At 29.7% G+C, this 19,360-nt stretch overlaps 3 protein-coding genes across 3 annotated transcripts; 2 read left to right on the top strand and 1 right to left on the bottom strand.

Annotated features, from left to right (window-relative positions):
- Nucleotides 1-2,799: 2,799 nt before the first annotated feature.
- LOC106758974 (annexin D5) lies at nucleotides 2,800-6,326 on the bottom strand. Its single transcript, XM_014642367.2, has 6 exons — nucleotides 6,074-6,326; nucleotides 5,518-5,663; nucleotides 4,745-4,966; nucleotides 4,250-4,465; nucleotides 4,074-4,163; nucleotides 2,800-3,248 (listed from the first exon to the last, which is right to left on the bottom strand). The coding sequence occupies exons 1-6, from the start codon at nucleotides 6,147-6,149 to the stop codon at nucleotides 3,045-3,047; spliced, it is 954 nt and encodes a 317-aa protein (XP_014497853.1). The 5' UTR covers nucleotides 6,150-6,326; the 3' UTR covers nucleotides 2,800-3,044.
- A 2,823-nt stretch (nucleotides 6,327-9,149) lies between these two features.
- LOC106752930 (transcription termination factor MTERF5, chloroplastic) lies at nucleotides 9,150-12,686 on the top strand. The gene is made up of 4 exons (XM_014634991.2): nucleotides 9,150-9,351; nucleotides 10,600-10,649; nucleotides 10,757-10,963; nucleotides 11,050-12,686. The coding sequence occupies exons 1-4, from the start codon at nucleotides 9,278-9,280 to the stop codon at nucleotides 12,132-12,134; spliced, it is 1,416 nt and encodes a 471-aa protein (XP_014490477.1). The 5' UTR covers nucleotides 9,150-9,277; the 3' UTR covers nucleotides 12,135-12,686.
- Nucleotides 12,687-13,976: 1,290 nt separating this feature from the next.
- On the top strand, nucleotides 13,977-17,957 carry LOC106756766 (monoacylglycerol lipase). Its single transcript, XM_022777973.1, has 7 exons — nucleotides 13,977-14,602; nucleotides 14,933-14,971; nucleotides 15,166-15,236; nucleotides 16,195-16,259; nucleotides 16,374-16,463; nucleotides 16,701-16,793; nucleotides 17,390-17,957. Exons 1-7 carry the CDS (start codon nucleotides 14,226-14,228, stop codon nucleotides 17,789-17,791), a joined length of 1,137 nt encoding a protein of 378 aa, XP_022633694.1. The 5' UTR covers nucleotides 13,977-14,225; the 3' UTR covers nucleotides 17,792-17,957.
- Nucleotides 17,958-19,360: the final 1,403 nt, after the last annotated feature.

Raw genomic sequence — 19,360 nt, 5'->3', positions numbered from 1 at the left:
GTTTTAAGTTCAGAGGAAAGAAAATAATAATAGTATAAAATAATAATTCATATTTCATTTTAATATAGTTTACACTTATTATGCTTTATTTTAATTTATTTTTATGATCAAGTAAAATGATAATTTTTTAATTTTAACAATTAAAACATTTTTCTAATCTATAAAATTCATCACATCATTCACAAATATAAATAAATTTTTCTCTTAAATCCTTTCATTTCTTACAATTTCTTTCTTAATCCAAATAACTTCATCTTCTCTTTTCTTTCAAATCTACTTTCCAATAATGTTTAAGTTTGAACCTTTCAAAATATCTGTAGTTTTAGTCATATAAAGAAAATTAAAATAACTGATGTTCTCACATTTCTTTTCTACTTAATGTATTAATTATAGTATTTCAATGAAATTGTTTTTTTTTTTAAAAAAAAAAAGAGAATTAAAGGTTAGTTTTAAGATATGCAGTAAAAAAAAAAAGATGTGAAGCAAGTTGATGAAGATGAAATGGTTGTGCATGATTGCATGATGAAAACATTAATTGCAGAATGTGAATGTCTGCATTATTATTTTGGTATGGAAGAAGATGATGGAAGCACAGTGAAAGTGACTGCCATAAATCCACTCTAGGCCAAATAAATCATTCAAAATTGGTCCACACCTTAATTAAATACCCTTTGCCCTAGTTTCACCTAATTTATTTATTTCATCATGCTTTTTTTTATACTTATTACATTCTTCAATAATTAATATATTCTTTTTTTTTTCTGGGAGTAGTATATTTTGAAAAAAAAAAGTTTTCAAAATATACTACTCATTAATAATAATAATAATAATAATAATAATAATAATAATAATAATAATAATAATATATAATGTATACTAATCATTATTATAGCAAGAAGGCAGCTATTTGACATTTTTAATTATTTTAACATTTATTAGTCAAATATTTTCGCACTCAACAAATAATCACACCTAAATTATTCATTATTCATATTTTTTATGAAAAATTATGATTTATACCAAACAATTCTTTAAATTATAATATAGATAGTTATTGTTGGAGGTCTAGTGATAAAATCAGTTTAAAATAATGAATGCAACCTTATTTTACTTTTGTAAAATTAAATTAGGATTAAAATATACTTATTAGTCATTACCAAAAAATCTATTAAACTTATTATCATATGTTTGTTTTTATATAAAAGAAAAAAATTCACGTTAAATTTCAAAACTCTGAAATAATACAAAATATTAGTTATGTATTTTTTTTACCAGCAAATATATGCGTGAGTAATTAAAAGATGACAAGGTAATATTTTTTTATTATATTTATATGCATATTGTTTTTTTCTTGATATAGTAACTTTAGAAGTGTTATGCATTACTATCAAAATGGACTCACTGTATATGAAAAAACCCGAAATTAAAAGTATGCAATTTTTTATATTCTTATTAAACATTTGTCATTCTTAATGACGTGCCTCCTGTTTCTTGTATTAGAGGAAAAGAGAAAAATGAGCAAGAAGTCAGAAATTTTTAGGTCAAAAATGAAAAAAAAATACCATATTTTTTTATTTTTTTTTTATGTTTTAATACAACAAGAAATCTCACATAAGTCAAGAAAAACTCCTTAAAAATTTATATATAATTATGCATTATAAAGTTGTAAAAGACTTGGTGAATTGAATGAGTTTGTGTATATAAAAACTCCTTCCACAAGTTAAAACCACTGATTTTTTTATTTTTTATTTTTCATTTAAACTTGCAAGGGTTGGACTTCGGTATGTGCATTCTAGAACCACAAATCAAGATTAAATTTAAGTAATTTGTGCAATATTTTCCACACAATATTAATCATAATAATAATAATAATGATAATTTCTTTAACATAATGTCATTATCTATGTGAGAAAACTATCATGAATAGTCTCCGCAAAAATAAGGATTAAAACGTTGTAAAATTTTGTGGAAAAATTTATGTTAATTAGAGATAAAACTAAACTATAATATATAATTGATTTTTTTTACATTTTCTTTCTGCACCCCTCTAATTACTACCAGAACCCCATAATTATTAAACCTTCATTAATATAAGGTGTTACAAAGAACAATTCCAAAAAATTTGGAGAAGAAACTTTTAAATTATAACTTATACCTTTTTAAATTGTGCAATATGAAATCTTTACAGATTGAGCAATGGGGAAGAATTAGACTTGGAGATTAAATTATAATTTAAGGATATTTTAGTCTTTTCACTTTTAGTTGATGAAGGTAGTAATTAAAGGGTGCAGGTAGGAAAAGACAACTTTTTTTCCTTCCCTGTTTAGAGGCCCAGAAAGTTGAATCTATCCCCAAACAGCCCTATATATTAAATATCATGGTTTCAATTTTCTACAATAAATTATATTTCAAGTTTAGAAAATAATAAAGTTGTAGCTTTCAGATTTTTCAAATAGTTTATTTTTCTTAAATACACACTCCTATCCTATATTTTTTTCATTATTAAGTCTTTTGTTCAACTGCTATATTTCTTTTATATCATCCTGTATTTTATTTATTTCTCCCTTTTGTTCTTTCTTATCAAACAGTTATGCAGTTTAATTGATCATTTAATTGAACTAATGACATTTTGATAAGAAATTAAGTGGTTGTATAGTATTAATTAATAGTTGATAACTAATGTTAACCCTCAAATCTTAATTTTAAGTAAAACTATTAAAACTGATGTCAATCATACGTGTAAGATTGAATGGAAAGTAATAGCTTTTCTAACCTCAATTTGACAGTTAAAACAAGAAGAAAAAAAACATATAGTTATGCATATTTAATACACAACAGTTCTTCATCAATGCATTAGGCTGAAACTAATACTCTCAAAACATCAGTACAAGTGTACAAGAGCAATGACAATAATAATAACAACAACCTTATTTTACAAGCAGAGATCGGTTACATTACATGGATCACAAACTGCAACAAACCAATCTTAAACCATCAGAAGGGTGAGTCTATTCCACATGAAACATCATTGAACATCTTGTTGGCTAGATGTTAGGGCCTAAAAGTGAGAGAAGAAAAGCCCTGTAGTGACCAGATGTTTCTGAGTGAACTGCATCATTCAGAGTCTTCTTGTGTTTCTTTGAATATTCAGCTTTGATATACTGCATGTCAACCTCTGTCCTTGTCACAATCACTCTTATGAGTGTGGAATCATCAGTCCCTAAACCTTTCATTGCCTTGTGCAAAACCTGCATGGTGGTCACACATTTTAAAAGCTTCCCTCATTTTGAAGAATCAATTCCATCAATGTTGGTTTTGGCAAATCACAAGGCATCATGATGAATATAAATAGTTTTAATCCATGACTCTGATACCATATTTAAAGGTAGACTTTAATACTAATTCAACCTTATAAAACTGGTTTACAAAGTAAGATTTGCACTCACTTATATATTATGAATTGATCTTATCTCTATAGTTGATATGAGACTTTCAACAAAAAGTTACAAGAATCCAAATGACTTAGCTAATACAATCTGCTTATTCTAAATGCCCAGGAGAAAATATGTTTGACAAACTTACTCTGGAATGTCAAAAGGCGTGCTTGGTTTCTTTTTTCTAAAAATGAGTTTTTAAAATGCAGCTAAACAAGGTTTTTCAGACAACTGTGTAGGGTGGTTTTTAAATGCAAGGTTTTCAAACAAGGTTTTAAAATGCAACTACTGAGTTGTTTCTATTTAATGGCTTAAGACATTTGCTTTGGAAACAATTTTCAAAACTTGACAGATTAAGGATGGAAATTAACTGCTGAGTATTATGAAATTGTTCTGTAAAAGGCTTTTAAATCAGAAAAGTAAGAAGGAAATCAAACAGGTACAACAGGTCCTAAACCTTTCAAAATAATTTCCTGCCATCTAACACAAGCACAGTTTATTTTAAACAGTGAAATACTTCTTCAACATCCTTGTCAAAGTAATTCTTTCAATAAGCCTAGCATAAGTGTCTGCCGTTAGTCATTGAACAAAAAATTGTTGAAATTGCATTGCAAGAAGGACTCATCAAAACTTGAATACCTTAGCAAAGTACTTTCCAGGATGAATGGCACATTGGACAATTGTCAAAAGTGCAAGTTCAAACAGTCCAGATGTTTCATTCTTTATTGCCTGATAAATTCAGATTGAACAAACACAGTAAAAATATCAGAAGAGAGAGTAAATTTAATTAAAGAAATTAAAAATTCTGAAGATACCTTCTTCAGAGAGTGACCATACATGTCATGGTAATAAGCACTGACAGCAGCCAAATGTGCAGCACTCCGTTCACTGAATATGTGGATAAAGGTCTTTTCATCGGTACCTAGTTTCTTCTCCCCTGCTTTGTAAAGAACTTTTGCATCCTTCTGAGCAATTTCTCTGTTAACTTCAGGGCCTTCAGGACGAGGCGTGCTTATATATGCAAGTAACAGCTGAAGCAAGATTCATACATAAAAGGTATCAATAGCAGCAGTTCCACTCTTCTAATTACTTGAAAGGAACTCATGGATTAAAACATGAAAGCAAACTAATTTGGAGAAATTTTCTATCTGTAACATTTCCAAACTTATCTTAGCTAAAGAAAATCATTTCTTTATTTTCTTTCAGTTTCTCTCTTAAAAAATGTTCACGCATTAATTAGTTTATCAAGGCATATCCTAGAGAACAACATCTTGGGTTGGTTTCATGAATGTTAGCAATAGAAATCTCACCTTTTGATGATCACTGCCGGGGCTGGTGTTTGCTTGGATATCATGCTCAAGATAAACACCAAACAATGAATGGTAGACCTGTTTTAAATACTGCAGCTGAGAAGGAGTGCGTGAACATATAACCTCAGTAGCACCTTCAAGGCTTCGGATCTCTACCAGAGACTTCCTAATGATTGATGCATCACGTCCTGCAGGGTCCTTCAACCACAGCAGAACTGCACTCTGATAAACAGACAAAAAAAAGAACATATAAGACCAACCAGAAATGTTGGGAAACATTTCATCCTCTATTATGATTTAGTTTTCTATACAACTATGTTTCTAGAATATGAATAATCTATCTATATGTCTATTTTTGTCTAAAACACATTTCTGCTCTTTCATCGGTTCTGTTTGGTTTCATCAGTTCATAACAACAATGGGACTCGAGCCAAATTCACATAACATATTAACACTACTTTTAATCTAAAGTCTTAAGACAATAGGTTTATAGATCATCTTCCTTCAATATTCTTATTTATTTAATGTCTGATTTAGACTTAAACTTTGATTCTTGACATAAATGACACTTGTGCATAAAGAATATACTTTTGTTCTTTGTTAGCAGTAGTACCAGCTTTTTCCAAATTACTATAGTTTTAGCTTTAAAATATCACCCTCTCCATAAGCACTTTTAAGCAAAAAAAGAAATAACTTTTTCTTGTTAATTTTCTAACATAAGTTTATGGAAATTTTCCACTAAACATGTTACTGTATTTTAATGATTAGTATACCTCTAACTTTCCACTAAGCTCAGAAGCTAAACGTTTGGAAAGTTCCTCAGAATAGATTGTTTTGTACTCTTGTTGGATGTAGGCACGCTGTGTAGCATCACGATGAGCAAGAAGATTGATAACAGCACTGGTATCACAACCCAATCCTGTGAAAACAGCACAATTAGAAAGAAATCACAGGTCTGAATAATAGAAAAAAATGTTCAAATTAGGGTTGAGAAAGTTCAGAACAATATAAGAAAGAAACATTCAAGAGTCAAGACTCTTCTTCACAAGGTACATTTACATGCAAAAAAAAAAAAAAAAAAAAAAAACAACAACAACATTGGCAATCAGGGCTTGTTTCCAAACTTCAAAATTAAAACCAAACATGCAAAAAGGTTAATACTTGGATAATATTACGTTAAAATTCACACTGACATGCATGAATTTCCAGAAATAGGATGTTCCCCAAGGGAAGTTTCAAACAGAAAACTAGGTAATTAATTAAAGGTGAGACTTTTAAGGTGTATTTAGAAGCATAAGAAGAATTGAAAATTGAAGAGGAAAAGGGTACCCTTAAAAGCACGGTAAAGTTGCAGTGCATCATCTCTAGGAGAAGGAGGAACTGGGGGCACAGTCAAAGTAGCCATCTTGATTTCTGTGAGAAACTCTCAGAAAAGAAGTTGGAAAAATAGAGAAAAAATGAGAAGATAACAGCAATGAGGTTAAATTATTATCTAGAACTCTTCTTCTCAGTCCACCACAATTAGAAAACATTAATTTCATCTTTCTTCAACATGTCCTACCCAACCACTTTCTTCTACTAAAGTAACTTATTGTTGTCTCCACTTCTTGTCTTCAGCTGAAAAAGCAATCCCTTTATCAATTATAAGAATAATAATATTAATTTTAAGAGATTGAGTTAGATTTAAAATTTGTTTTTAAACTACTATATAATATACAAAAATAAGTTTTTTATTTAAAAAAGATAAAAAAATTAAATAAATATAAAAATTTATATACGTGAAAAGATATTTTTTAATTATAATAAAAAATTATTTATATGTATATTTTTACTGTATTTTAATTCATTATTTATTTATCATTATACTTTTATATTTTAAATTTAATTAAGAAAGTAATACATATAATATATAAACAATGTTGTCCTAGATTCTTATATAACCTATCATTACCCTTATAATAAATGCGTCTATTTTGGCTTCTTTTGACTCAGTAAACCACTTGACTTTTCGAAGTCTTCTTCCTTTCATCGATTCCTTAACAAAAATATTATATTTATATTTTGTTATGTGATGAAAAAATATATTGTAAAAAATGCATCGAAAAGAAGTCCGATCTTCAATCTTCAGTGTGCTGTCATCACTTTCAAAACAATTATGAGCTGCATTCATGCACGTGAAAAAGTTGCTTATATAAATTGGGGTAAGAAAAATAATAAACATTTAATTTAACAAAAGATTATAGTAAATTTGAGATTAAATGAATTCTAGTTTTATTTTATTTAAAGGACAAACATTTTTATTACTCTTACTGTTATAATTATAATTTATTTTATACCTTAAAAATAAAGGTTACACATAAAAATTAAAAATTAAGTAAATAATAAATGATTTTAACGTTGTTTTTTTTAATTATTTATCTATATTGCTAAAAATTAAAATATAGTTAAGTGTAGAAAAACTTAACTTAATAAAGAAAGCTACGAAAATATATAAAAAAAAAAGGATCCAGTATATCAACTATAAAATAGTAAAGTGTTAAACATCTAAAAATTTTATAAAAAATAGTTAAAATATGAATTTGAAACCTTATTGATTTTTTTTTTCGATAATTTTTTGCAATATTATTTAACTTAATAAAAGAAATAGACAATATTTTAATATCTACAATTATTAATTTTAAAGACACAAAGTTAACCATGATCATTTTTTTGTATAAGTGAATTATGGATTATTTATTCTGAATTTTTCTCAAAACAGCCTTTCTAAAATTTCTGAAACATGACTTTTGGAACAGAATTTTCGAAATAAGTTTTCTAGGACAAATGAAATGTATTTCAAAACAAATTTTTTAGAATTTTTTTAACATATATAATACTTTCTGAACAAATTCTCCATAACATACAAAATATCTTAAAACGAACTATTTAAAATATAATCTCAAGAACAACCTTTCTAAAGCATAAATAATCACTTATGGAACGTGCTTTCTTGAATAAGCTCTCTTTCTCTTCTTCTTCATCTCAAAGAATGCAATAAAGAATGGAAGTCTAGAAATAGTGATTGTAGCCGCAGAAAAGGTGACACGGTTAAGTGAAAGAGGGTATTTTTAATCTTTTATTATTTCAATTAATAGAAGTGTACCTTTAGTAATAATGGAGGTGTAGAAAGAAAAAACCCATGTTCAAAATGGACTCACAAACGCGAAATCGGCCCAAATGGATTGTATTACTTGAATCCAAGACCCGATGCGTATTACATAATTTTGTTACCATTAAATGGAGTTTAGATAATTAAATCATATATAAATAATGTTAAAAATATATTTTACATTGATTAGAGAATTAATTTAAAATATATAAATAAATATAAGCATCACCTTACAAATCATTTTTTAATGATTGAGTTAAATTTAAAATTTATTTTTTAAAAAAATACAAATAAATTGATTATTTTATATTTATTTGACAACAAAGAAGAGTGAGTTTTAATTCACAATTGCTTTCTTCATATCATAACTGGTTGATTTTCCTATTTAATAATATCTCATGGTTACAAATAAAAAAAAAAAACTCTTTAAAAATGCATTCATATAAAATATAAGAGTGTGGAGAAGAAAATTAAAAAGTAACAAAAGAAGGAGATATTGGACACCTAAATTCCATAAAAAAGCAGTAAAGATTAAAAAGAATAGAATTAATACATGGCACTACAAAATAAAATATTTTGGGTTTTGTGATTATTTGAATGATTAAATATTTTTTGTTACTTAACCTATCTTTAAAAATTATTTTATTTATAAATTAAATATATATTTATTTTGTCTATATATTTTATAAAAATTAAATAAAACATATTTCACGACAAATAGCATGTAAATGCTAATATTATATTTATTATAAAACTCTATTTATCACATCATAAATACCTTAACTAATGAGGATAATATGTTACATTACAAAAACAAAATAGATATATATCTAATTTAGAAACCGAAATATAATATTAAAAAAAAATAAAAAAGTATTTAATTATTGTTTAAAATTCTAAAATCTACTAAAATAAAAAACTTACATTACATTTAATACAATAAGCTGTATATTTAAATTTTCTTAAAATTGAAATGAGAAATACATTTTACACAATAATAAATAAAATGTATATTTAATGAAAAATTTCATTGAAGTGTAATTTATTTTATATTTAATTTTATCTTGTATGTATCTAGATAACATTATAAATTTTAGTAATAACCAAATTTCCTATACCATTGAATTTATAAGTTTCAAACCAATAAAAAAAATTGATTTCCTTATAAAACGTAATTAAATAAAATAAAATTTGTAAAGCATAAAACAACCATTTTTTTTTACTAAATACAAAATTAAAACCAAAAGATATTTGAACTTAATCTTGTTTGCAACATCCATAGTACCTTATCTCCCATGATTCTGTCCATTGTCTGTAGTCCTCGCAGTGATACAAAAATGAAAAAAACCTTTCTTTTTCACAGAAACTAACTCGGACCTAAGAAGATGAAGACTTTCTCCTCAATTCAACTACCCCACCATTTTTATTGTGCAAGATTCTTCTCCTACCCAACCACAAGGTAGCTTTTTTCTCGCTCTTTTCATGCACTTCACACTATAAAGGAATTTTCTTGCATGCCCAGTGCCAATTTGTTTCTTTTTCTGCCAAAGCCCCAATAGAGGATCAAGAGGGAGGAGAGGAAATCCAGGGGAATGAGTTTGTGGGAGTGTGTTTGCGTTTGTGTATGTTGAATAGTAGAAGATGGGGTATCTGGGTCTATGGAAAACTTTTGCCATAAGCCAACATAAGAATTCTGAATACATATTTAATAATTTTTTGTAAGAGTTTATTCACTAGGTTGGTTACTTAAGCTAAAATGAAGAGTAATGTTATACCTTCTCTTACAATTCCTCTTTCAAATATTCCTCATACTGTGCAGGGAAGTGTTAAATGAAATAAAAAGGGATTTCTTACCCTAGGAAATTAAAAAATAGAGTAGATTACTTTTATATCGATATGTATGTTTTTTTTTTTTCAAAATTCACTATGTAGTCCTCCCGTTTTTAAATTTTGAGTATACTTCTTACATGGATGCAAGATGGAATGTGTTTCATGAGTATCAGAGAGTGTTAGGGTAATATATTTGAAACAGTTAAGGGGCTCACTGTGGGAGAAAAAAAAAATTACGGGTGTCTTGTGAATTTTTTAAAAGAAAAAGGCAGTAGTATCAATGTAATTTGCTCTGAAAAACATTATATACTTTTGATAATCAGGAAGAGGACGATATAAGAGGATTTAAAACTATTTTAATAAGAACTTATGATAACAATTTTCCTGTGAAATCTTCTCAAAATAAGTCAAATGTAGAGTCATTTTTATTAGCCCTTAGGTCCAAAGAGTGTTTTTATATTGTAGATGACTTATCTTATGAGGTAATCTCTGCATGTGTTTAAGAGAACTTAGAATAGCTTATGAGATGTCCATATGCTTTTTTCGGTAAGTTCTCTAGTGTAACTTAGGAAAACAACTCATAACTATATGAAAACACTCAAATCCTATTCTTTATTTGATTATAAAAACAGCTTAAACGTAAAAACTATATACTAAGAACTTATGCAGTAGGTGCTTAATTAAGTTGTTTACTCAAACTCACCATAAATAGTCTTGGCTGGCACCCCAATATATTCTTGCTTTTCTTTTCTTTTTTTTTATATCTTACTCTCTATTAGTAAATGCACTCAAGGATTTTAATTCTCTTGTATATGTTTTTTTTTCCTCTTTATGAAATTACATGAACTTTTTTTCACTTATGAATATTTTACATCAGGACTCAACTTTCTTTTCCTGCAAAGGTCTTCATTTGCCAGGCAAAATCAGGTTAGAATTTTCTTTTTTATGTTTTACTTTTAGATGTTGAAATTGGCACAAGGTTTATGTAACATTCTAACAAGCATAGACCATTCATGGCGGTGCTCTTTCTTCAGGCATAGATGGGTCATTGAATTTAAAAGTGGTGTCTCCCACTCTGTTAGTAGCAGAAAAGGAAGAAGCCAAGGCTGTATTGGCCTTGTTCTTGAAGAAGCAAGGTTTGAGCAATGCGGTTGCTGCTAGAACCATCAACAAGTCAGATCTTTTTATTGATCACCTTGTCTCAAAGCTTCACTCTAAACACAGATCTTGGTATCTTGCAGGTTCTGTCACAACAATTACTCTATTTCATTTAATAATTTTCTTCTGTGTTGAATACTGGTAATCACTGTTTTATTGTCACAAACAGGAAGAGAGCTTACAACTCTGGAGATCAGGGATGCTCTTATCCCTTATCTTGAATCTCTGTTTGAAGAGCATGGTGACATTCTAGTGGATGTCGTGGAAAACTATCCAAATCCACCTGTTAAGGACAAATCTGCAGTGCCAGTACCTCCTTCCAGTCCCGTGTTAGACTCTAAGAAGCTTAAAGCTGTGTCACTAGTGAGTGAGACAGACCCAGATGGTGGCAATCTGCGCCCTCATATTGTCTATCTCATGGAACTTGGTATGGATATTGAGCAGATTCGGAGTATCACACATCGATTCCCAGCTTTTGCCTACTATAGCTTGGAGGGTAAAGTTAAGCCAGTGGTTGAGTTTTTTCTTGAACTTGGGGTTCCAAGAGAGCACATTCCCATTATCCTCAGTAAAAGGCCTCAGTTATGTGGTTTCAGTCTATCTGAAAATCTTAAACCCACCATGAAGTTCTTAGAGTCATTGGGTATTGACAAGAAGCAATGGCCAAAGGTGATCCATCGCTTCCCAGCCCTGCTAACTTATAGCAGGCAGAAAGTGATGGAAAGCATAGATTTCCTTCTTGAATTGGGCCTATCTGAAGAGAATATAGGTAAGATTTTAACTCGTTGCCCCCATATCGTTAGTTATAGTGTAGAGGACAATCTCAGACCTACGGCAAAGTACTTCCGATCTTTGGGGGCTGATGTTGGCATTCTTCTATTCAGATGCCCACAGAATTTTGGACTTAGCATTGAGGCCAACCTGAAACCTATAACAGCATTTTTCTTGGAGAGGGGATATACTTTGGAAGAAATTGGGACCATGATTTCAAGATATGGAGCCTTGTATACTTTCAGCTTGACTGAAAATTTGATTCCAAAATGGGATTTCTTTTTGACCACAGGATACCCAAACTCTGAGCTGGTTAAGTTTCCTCAGTATTTTGGATACAGTTTAGAGAAAAGGATTAAACCTAGATTTGCAATCATGAAGAAATCTGGGGTAAAGTTACTGCTGAACCAGGTTCTTTCTCTGTCAAGCAGCAACTTTGACAAGGCCTTGAAAAAGAAAATGAAAAAAATGCAAGATGGTTAGGATTTTAGTTACAACAGCAAAGTTCCTCAATCCATCAGATAAAGAAAGTTGAGACTTTCAGGTAATGTTACAGGTTAGAAGCTACTGAACTTCACGGTTCTTTTGTTTTTGGAGGGATCAATGAAGTCAAAAGTTGCAGTTATACTGGAACATTATTATTCAATAGCTAGGTCCTGAAACCAAACTCCGGTAACATCCATATTTGAAACCTTTCTTGGACGCCACAGGTGCCATTATTTGTTATTGTTAGATGTCCCTTGGAACTAGTACTGTCAACAATATGAGAAGTGCTTCTGCAATGAGTTGTCCGACAAAATCACTATCAGATAAATTCAGTTGCAGTTTTGGCGCAGCAGCAATCAAGTGTATCAAGTGATGATGCTCAGTTTTACGTTGTGTTACGGTGGATTTTTCATTAGAGTTTGGTTTATAGCAGATCATTTGCATGAACAGCCTTTTCCTTGGTTAAATTATTGTAATTATATCGATTTACAGTACTCCTATGGATTGGTCTCATAACAAATTAATGAATAATTTTCTCATTTGTTCGAAGTTATGGTCATGATGACTCAAATCTTAGTGATTCCAATTTGTCTCCAAAATCTGGTTGTGGGTGTGTTGAATAATTCCAATGGAGAAAAAAAAAATACCTAATGTTGAGAGAACCTAAGCAATTGGAATAATGGGATGAAACATATTGATTTATCTTGAGTCATGGTTTTTTTTTTGGTCAAAAAGTTCCTTTGTGCATTCAAGTATTTTGAAATTGTTTATTTGACTTTCTCAACCCTTTTTAGTAGTGATTTTCCTTGATAATATATGTATATCTGTGTGTGTGAGAGAGTTTCCATCCATTAAAAGTATATGCAAATATAAAGACTTAGATCAAATCTTAATCGTTAGTTTTATGAAATCTAATAGTTCAGTTCATTTTACTTAAGTGAGCAGCAAGGTGGTGTTTTCTTTCTTGTTGCATGGTTTTCATTTTACCTTAAAACTTTTTCTCCACACATTTTTTCAAATGTACTGATATGAATCATTAGATTTGGCAAAATTGTCCATTGAAAGTTGGTGAGTTATTTAGACTTACATCTAGTGTAAGGAATTTTATCTTTTTATATGCCGATATTATTATCATGTATTTTTTTATGTTATAAAAGATTAGACTTATTATGATTCTTAGAACTATGATTCGTTATAAAAGATCAAACTTATTATTATTGTGAGAACTATAATTCGTCAAACATCTATTTTTATCTGTCATAAAAAACAATTTTTGCTGTTTGTTATTTGAAAATCAAACATCCAATGACATAGTTTATTCATCACATGTTCTTATCATTTATCCTATAATAAATATCTAAGATATATTCATCAGCGATGACTACAGCTAATCCGTTAGTAACAATCCATTGGCTCCTCAATTTTAAGGAAAGTTTGTTAGTACGTCATGTCATTTTCTTGACTGCTTCAACTTAATCTAACCTTAAAATTTTCTGAAACACACGTGTAGTGCTTCAACCTCAATCTCTTCTATCCTTTTTTACTCATACTCTGAAAATGGATGGAATGTACTATTAACTTTCTGTTTATAGACATGTGTTGTAAACATAAACTGTGATTAATATACAATTATCAACCACTTTAGATAGAATATTTTTTTATGATTTTTAAAATAGTTATACAAGTTAATAAGCTTCCACACATAACATTTTGTTACTGTAGAAATATATATCTACGTTGCATGTATTTGTTATTGCATTGTTCATCATCGTTATATATATATATATATATATATATATATATATATATATATATATATATATATATATATATATATATGCCATATCATCATGGCCATCCTGTTGATCATCCCGTTTTATAAGTGCTATTTTTATCATCTGCAATATTTCTGAATGTTCTCATAACAACAAGCAAAATCTCCCCTTCATTTCTCTTTTTTTTTTCTTCATCTTCTTCTTTCTTCTTTCATTTTTTTCAACATTTTCCACGAGAAAAGAAGAAAAAAAAAACAACGTGAGAAGATAGAGGAGTCATTAACAGCAAAAGTGTGCGTGGATTTGGAACAAAATGGCGAGAGAGGCTTTCATTTTGAAGGAAAGCGCCTTGTTATCTCTCAAAGCATTGAAGAGCTTGTTGACGTTGATATGTGCGGCTGCTATGCTGCTGCTGCTGCCATTCAGAGGGTCGAGGAGGGTGTCTCCGGCCGAGAAGTCTAGCAGCAAGGAGGAATGCCACCACCGGAAAGGCACAATTGTGCGCATACCGGCAAAGATTATGTCAAGGAAAAGTGGTGTTGGTGTGGTGGTGGCAAGGAGGGAATTGGCCATAAGGAGGGTGGTGGAGGATGATGATCAAAGGTGTGTGAGGGAGTATTGGATTTTGGGAACCAAAAGGGGTGACACCATTTTCACGCAATGTTGGACACCAATTTATCACAAGATAAGGTAGATATCAAGAGATTTTAATACTCATTGCATCAAGAAAAGTTTAAAAGTTCATTAGGATTACAGATAATTATTTGATATACTTGTTAATCTAAATGATAGCCTCATAATCATAACCATAATGTTGATTTTGCATCTGGAGCATTGTTAAAATTTCATTTCCTGAAAACAAGGTACTCAAGTTTACCATAACATGCACAGTTTCTACTACAAACGTTTTTGTTTTCTGTTTTTAAGGAAAGCTTATGCATTTATTCCTTCAGATTATTCCCCACACCCCTTTCTGACAGAAATTGGACATCTAAAATAGGTTATACCTACTTTGTGCAGGGGAATAGTTCTTCTTCTGCATGGTCTAAATGAACACAGGTTAGTTATTCATTATGTAAGGGTAATAATGTTCTTTCTGACACCGCCTTATGGGGTGAGTTGGGTGGAAGAAGGAGAGAGATAGAAAGGAAACAAAAAAGAGAGAGTGAGATATTTATTTCTAGTTTTGAAGCCTTTCAGATTTTACATTACTTCTTTGTTTTCCTGAAGCCATTCCCATTGTTCTCTGACAGTAGCAGATATAGTGATTTTGCAAAGCAGCTGAATGCTAATGGTTACAAAGTTTATGGAATGGATTGGAGTGGTAAGCATGAAACTAATTCTAATTTATGAGCATGCATGAAATGTGGAGGAATTGATAGTAATCCATGTTGTCGTCTGTGTATAACTGGCATAAGGATGATGGAACAAATGTTTTGACAGACTTTATATTCTGTTTCGTCTTATACATTATTATTTTACATTCTTTGGTATAAGGAGGATTCACCGATTTCTGCAGTTTCTACAAAAACAATTCAGTTCTTGCTGTACTGAAACTGTGAAGAAAATTTCTTGTAACAAATTTATGTCATTCTTTATATTTATATTATACCATTGGATTATAGAAGACATGTCTTCAACATGTCTTCTTTTTGTTTAATACTTTAGTTGTCACCATTCTTCTTCAACATGCATGTATGTTTGGATGTTGCAGGGCTGTGTTATTTGGATGCATATTTGTGCGATAAAGTAACATGTGAAGCTCCTGTTTATGAGTAAGCTTATTATCTGTGCGTGTTGTGCCTGGCTTGTTTAAGAATGTAATAGCTCAAACATTAAGTTAGAGTCTGAAATTAAATCACTGAATTCTTCCATGGATAGGTGTTTTTCTCCCTTAATTTTCTTTTATTCAGATTTTGGTTGTTCATTTGAGGTTCTTGTGGTCATTTTCATAAGCATGTGCTGTATGTTTTTCTCTTGGTTGGAAGGACACTAGCACATGCCATTGATTGTGCATCACATCTTATATTATCAACTGCAGTTCTTTTTACCTCTAGGAATTGAATTAGATTAGGATCTGACTATAAATTAAGACTAATTACTTGCTTAAATCTTTTACTTGTTCAGTTTTTCACTGAGTTAAGTTTCCTATTGATATATCATGAAAACTTGAATTCTTTATTTTATAATCTAGTAGATTGTGTTCTACTCATATGTCTCTTTCATTTCTAGTATCAGCTCAAAACCTGATTTTTTTTCTGTTAATCCTTACACTTGTGTAGGACATGGTGGAAGTGATGGGCTACATGCATATGTCCATTCTCTTGATGATGCTGTTTCTGATATGGTATGTTGTAGAAACTATAAGTATTTTGTAGGATTTGCCTAAATAAAATAGGCTGTGGTGTATGCATTGAGTTTGAATAAATTAAGTTCTGATATACACCATTTTTATGAACAGAAAGTATTTGTTGAGAAGATTCTCAATGAAAATCATGGGCTTCCATGTTTCTGCTATGGACACTCAACAGGTGCAGCCATTATTCTGAAGGTGGGGCTTGCATAAAGAGCTTAATTTCTGTGATTTTCACAGTGTCTTCAAATATTAAATCATGTTAAAAACGATTTATAAGATAATTATTGTAAAAGTCAATGAAAGTAAAGTACTATGCATGATAATTTCTCATTGGTTATCAATGTAAAACCCTTTTACACTAATCAGTTTCACATACTATTGTTTAAATACTCTAGGAGAAAATTGATTAATCTTTTCACTGCTATATTGTAGGCACTGCTTGATCCAAAGGTTGAAGCAAGCATAGTTGGTGCTACATTCACCTCACCAGCAGTTGGAGTGGAGCCTTCTCATCCAATTTTCGTGGTTAGAACACCCTGCTTGTTGCATCCAAATTATCTGATCATAATACATACATACATAAATAAATACATTCTGACATGTTCATTCACATCAGAATATGTTGTACAGTTTAATGGTCATGCATTGACAGTATAAAACAGTTTACCATCATCAACTAACAAGAAATCTCCATTGACATGACTTTTGAGTGTGAGGATTTCTAAGAGGAGACACCACAAGATTTGACACCAATGAGTTATGAACTTGTTCACATATGAGATCAGGACAACACTTCCAACCAAATTCTTAAGAGAATGAGTTTATAGGTCATTCTACTTATATACTAGTCATCTTCGTATACATTTTTAACTCAATGTGAGACTTCATCTCATATTTTGAATGTATTAGAAGTCTCACATCGACTACAGATTGAGTTAGACTTAAAGTTTACTTTTTATTGTAAAAGTCAACAAACTGCCATGATGGTTTGTGATCAGATAACAATGTAATTGTTCTACACTGTCAATGCATAACATATTTTCTGTATAGAAAACATGGCATGCTTGCACATACATGATTGGATAGAACCAGTCTTCATCTCAATGTTTTCTTGATGAAAGGCACTTGCACCTATACTTGCATTTTTGCTGCCAACATATCAATGCAATTCAGCGTATAAGAAGGGATTACCGGTCTGTAGAGATCCAGAAGCTCTGCATGCAAAATATTCAGACCCTCTAGTATGTACTGGATCTCTGAGAATACGTACTGGCTATGAAATTCTTCGAATTACAACGTACTTGCAACAAAATTTCAGAAAACTGAGAGTTCCATTTCAAGTTCTCCATGGCACTGCTGATTCTGTTACTGATCCTGATGCTTCTCGAAAACTGTATGAACATGCATCCTCAACAGACAAAACTATCAAACTGTATGAAGGTTTCTCACATGACCTCCTCTTTGAACCTGAACGAGAGGACATCACAAGGGACATAATTCAATGGTTGAATAGTAGAATATGAGATAAGCTAGAGCAGTGAGGGAACATATCTGTCAGATTTCAACCCAAGAAATTGAAAGAGTAGCAGTTTAGTGATCAATTTCTCTTGGGTTGTAAGAGGAAAAACAACTTGAAAAGCCATGCAAACTCTGAGACATCATTTTTTGTATTGGAATCCTTAAAATCGTTTGTTCATTAGGCAATTTTTTTTAATATTCTCAATTATTTTAGTTTGATAAAAAAGCAATTGCTATCACCCTCACTAAATTTATATTTTATGTAAAGTTTTTCAAACCAGCAGAGGGACGAATGAGAACATCATCTCTTTCATTTGTTCATCTAAAAATGAGATCTTACCAGATAGACAATTATATAAAAATCTCAATCAACAAAGTTTGGCTTCTTACATTTCCAATTTTACTTTCTAATTTAGGATTTCGTTTTGTATATTTCAGAGACTTTCTAATGAGAACATCCAAAATATAAATTTATATTATATATATATATATATATATATATATATATATATATATATATATATATATATTATATTATGAACTACCCAAAGAAAATAATAATCATTGATCTAAACTTTTTTTATTTATACTTTTATGAGGACGATTTGGTTCTAATTTAATTTAAAAATCAAGATCAAATTCAATTATTTGTTATATTTAAATATAACTATATATCTTAAGTTGATTAAACCGTAATTTTGATTAAATATAATATCAAAATCCAATATATAAATGAAATATTATTTTACAAAAGATTGAGTTAGAATTATTATACGTGAATGTTCGCGAGTTATTTTATGTTTTTTCGCTAAACAAATTCACAAATTAAATACAACGAAGGTTTTAAAAGAAAAACCAACTCAACCAATTGGAAAATAGAAAATACGATAATTATTTAATAGTATATTAGTTGTGTCTAGATATTGTAATATATATATATATATTTCTATTGATTGCTAAATTATTAGCCAAGGTTATAAAAACAATAATTTCTTAACTATGTGTAAAATGGCAAATTTCCTTTAACACAGTTTAAACAAGATTCGAGTACTTTTTTTTTTAATTTAAAAAGTATACTTCAATTAAAGTAATAGTTACAAATACTGTTAATAATATTTTATAAACAATACATGTATTTACAAAAGAATATAATCCTTTGATATGATTAATCACATTTAGTAGAATATGAATCTCTTTTATGTGCATTTATTGCAATATTTATATTTTTAGTAATAATTTAAGATTTCAGTATTAGAAAGCCAAACTCTATTACAGATGTTAAATAATGAAGTAACTATAATGTATAATCTTATCCTACCTAATGAAGGATGAAAAGAACTTTATCTTTACAATTTATTATTTTATTTGTGCTGTTTTTTCTAATGTAATTTTCTGATTTCCGGAGGAATGTCTTTCAAATTGGGGTAATTCTAAACAAATCAACCACTTTTGTACTTGAATTAATGACTTGTGAAGAGATTTAAACTGAACATATTGGTATCATTTTATTTAAAAGAAAAAAGAAAGGTAGGGAATGAATTCCAAATGTTTTGTGCAGTGAAATTTTTCATCTG

The sequence above is a fragment of the Vigna radiata genome, chromosome 1 (assembly GCF_000741045.1).
Source record: "Vigna radiata var. radiata cultivar VC1973A chromosome 1, Vradiata_ver6, whole genome shotgun sequence".
Classification (NCBI taxonomy): domain Eukaryota; kingdom Viridiplantae; phylum Streptophyta; class Magnoliopsida; order Fabales; family Fabaceae; genus Vigna; species Vigna radiata.
Note: the sequence above shows the minus strand (reverse complement) of the source record. Positions and strands in the feature narration are given on the sequence as shown.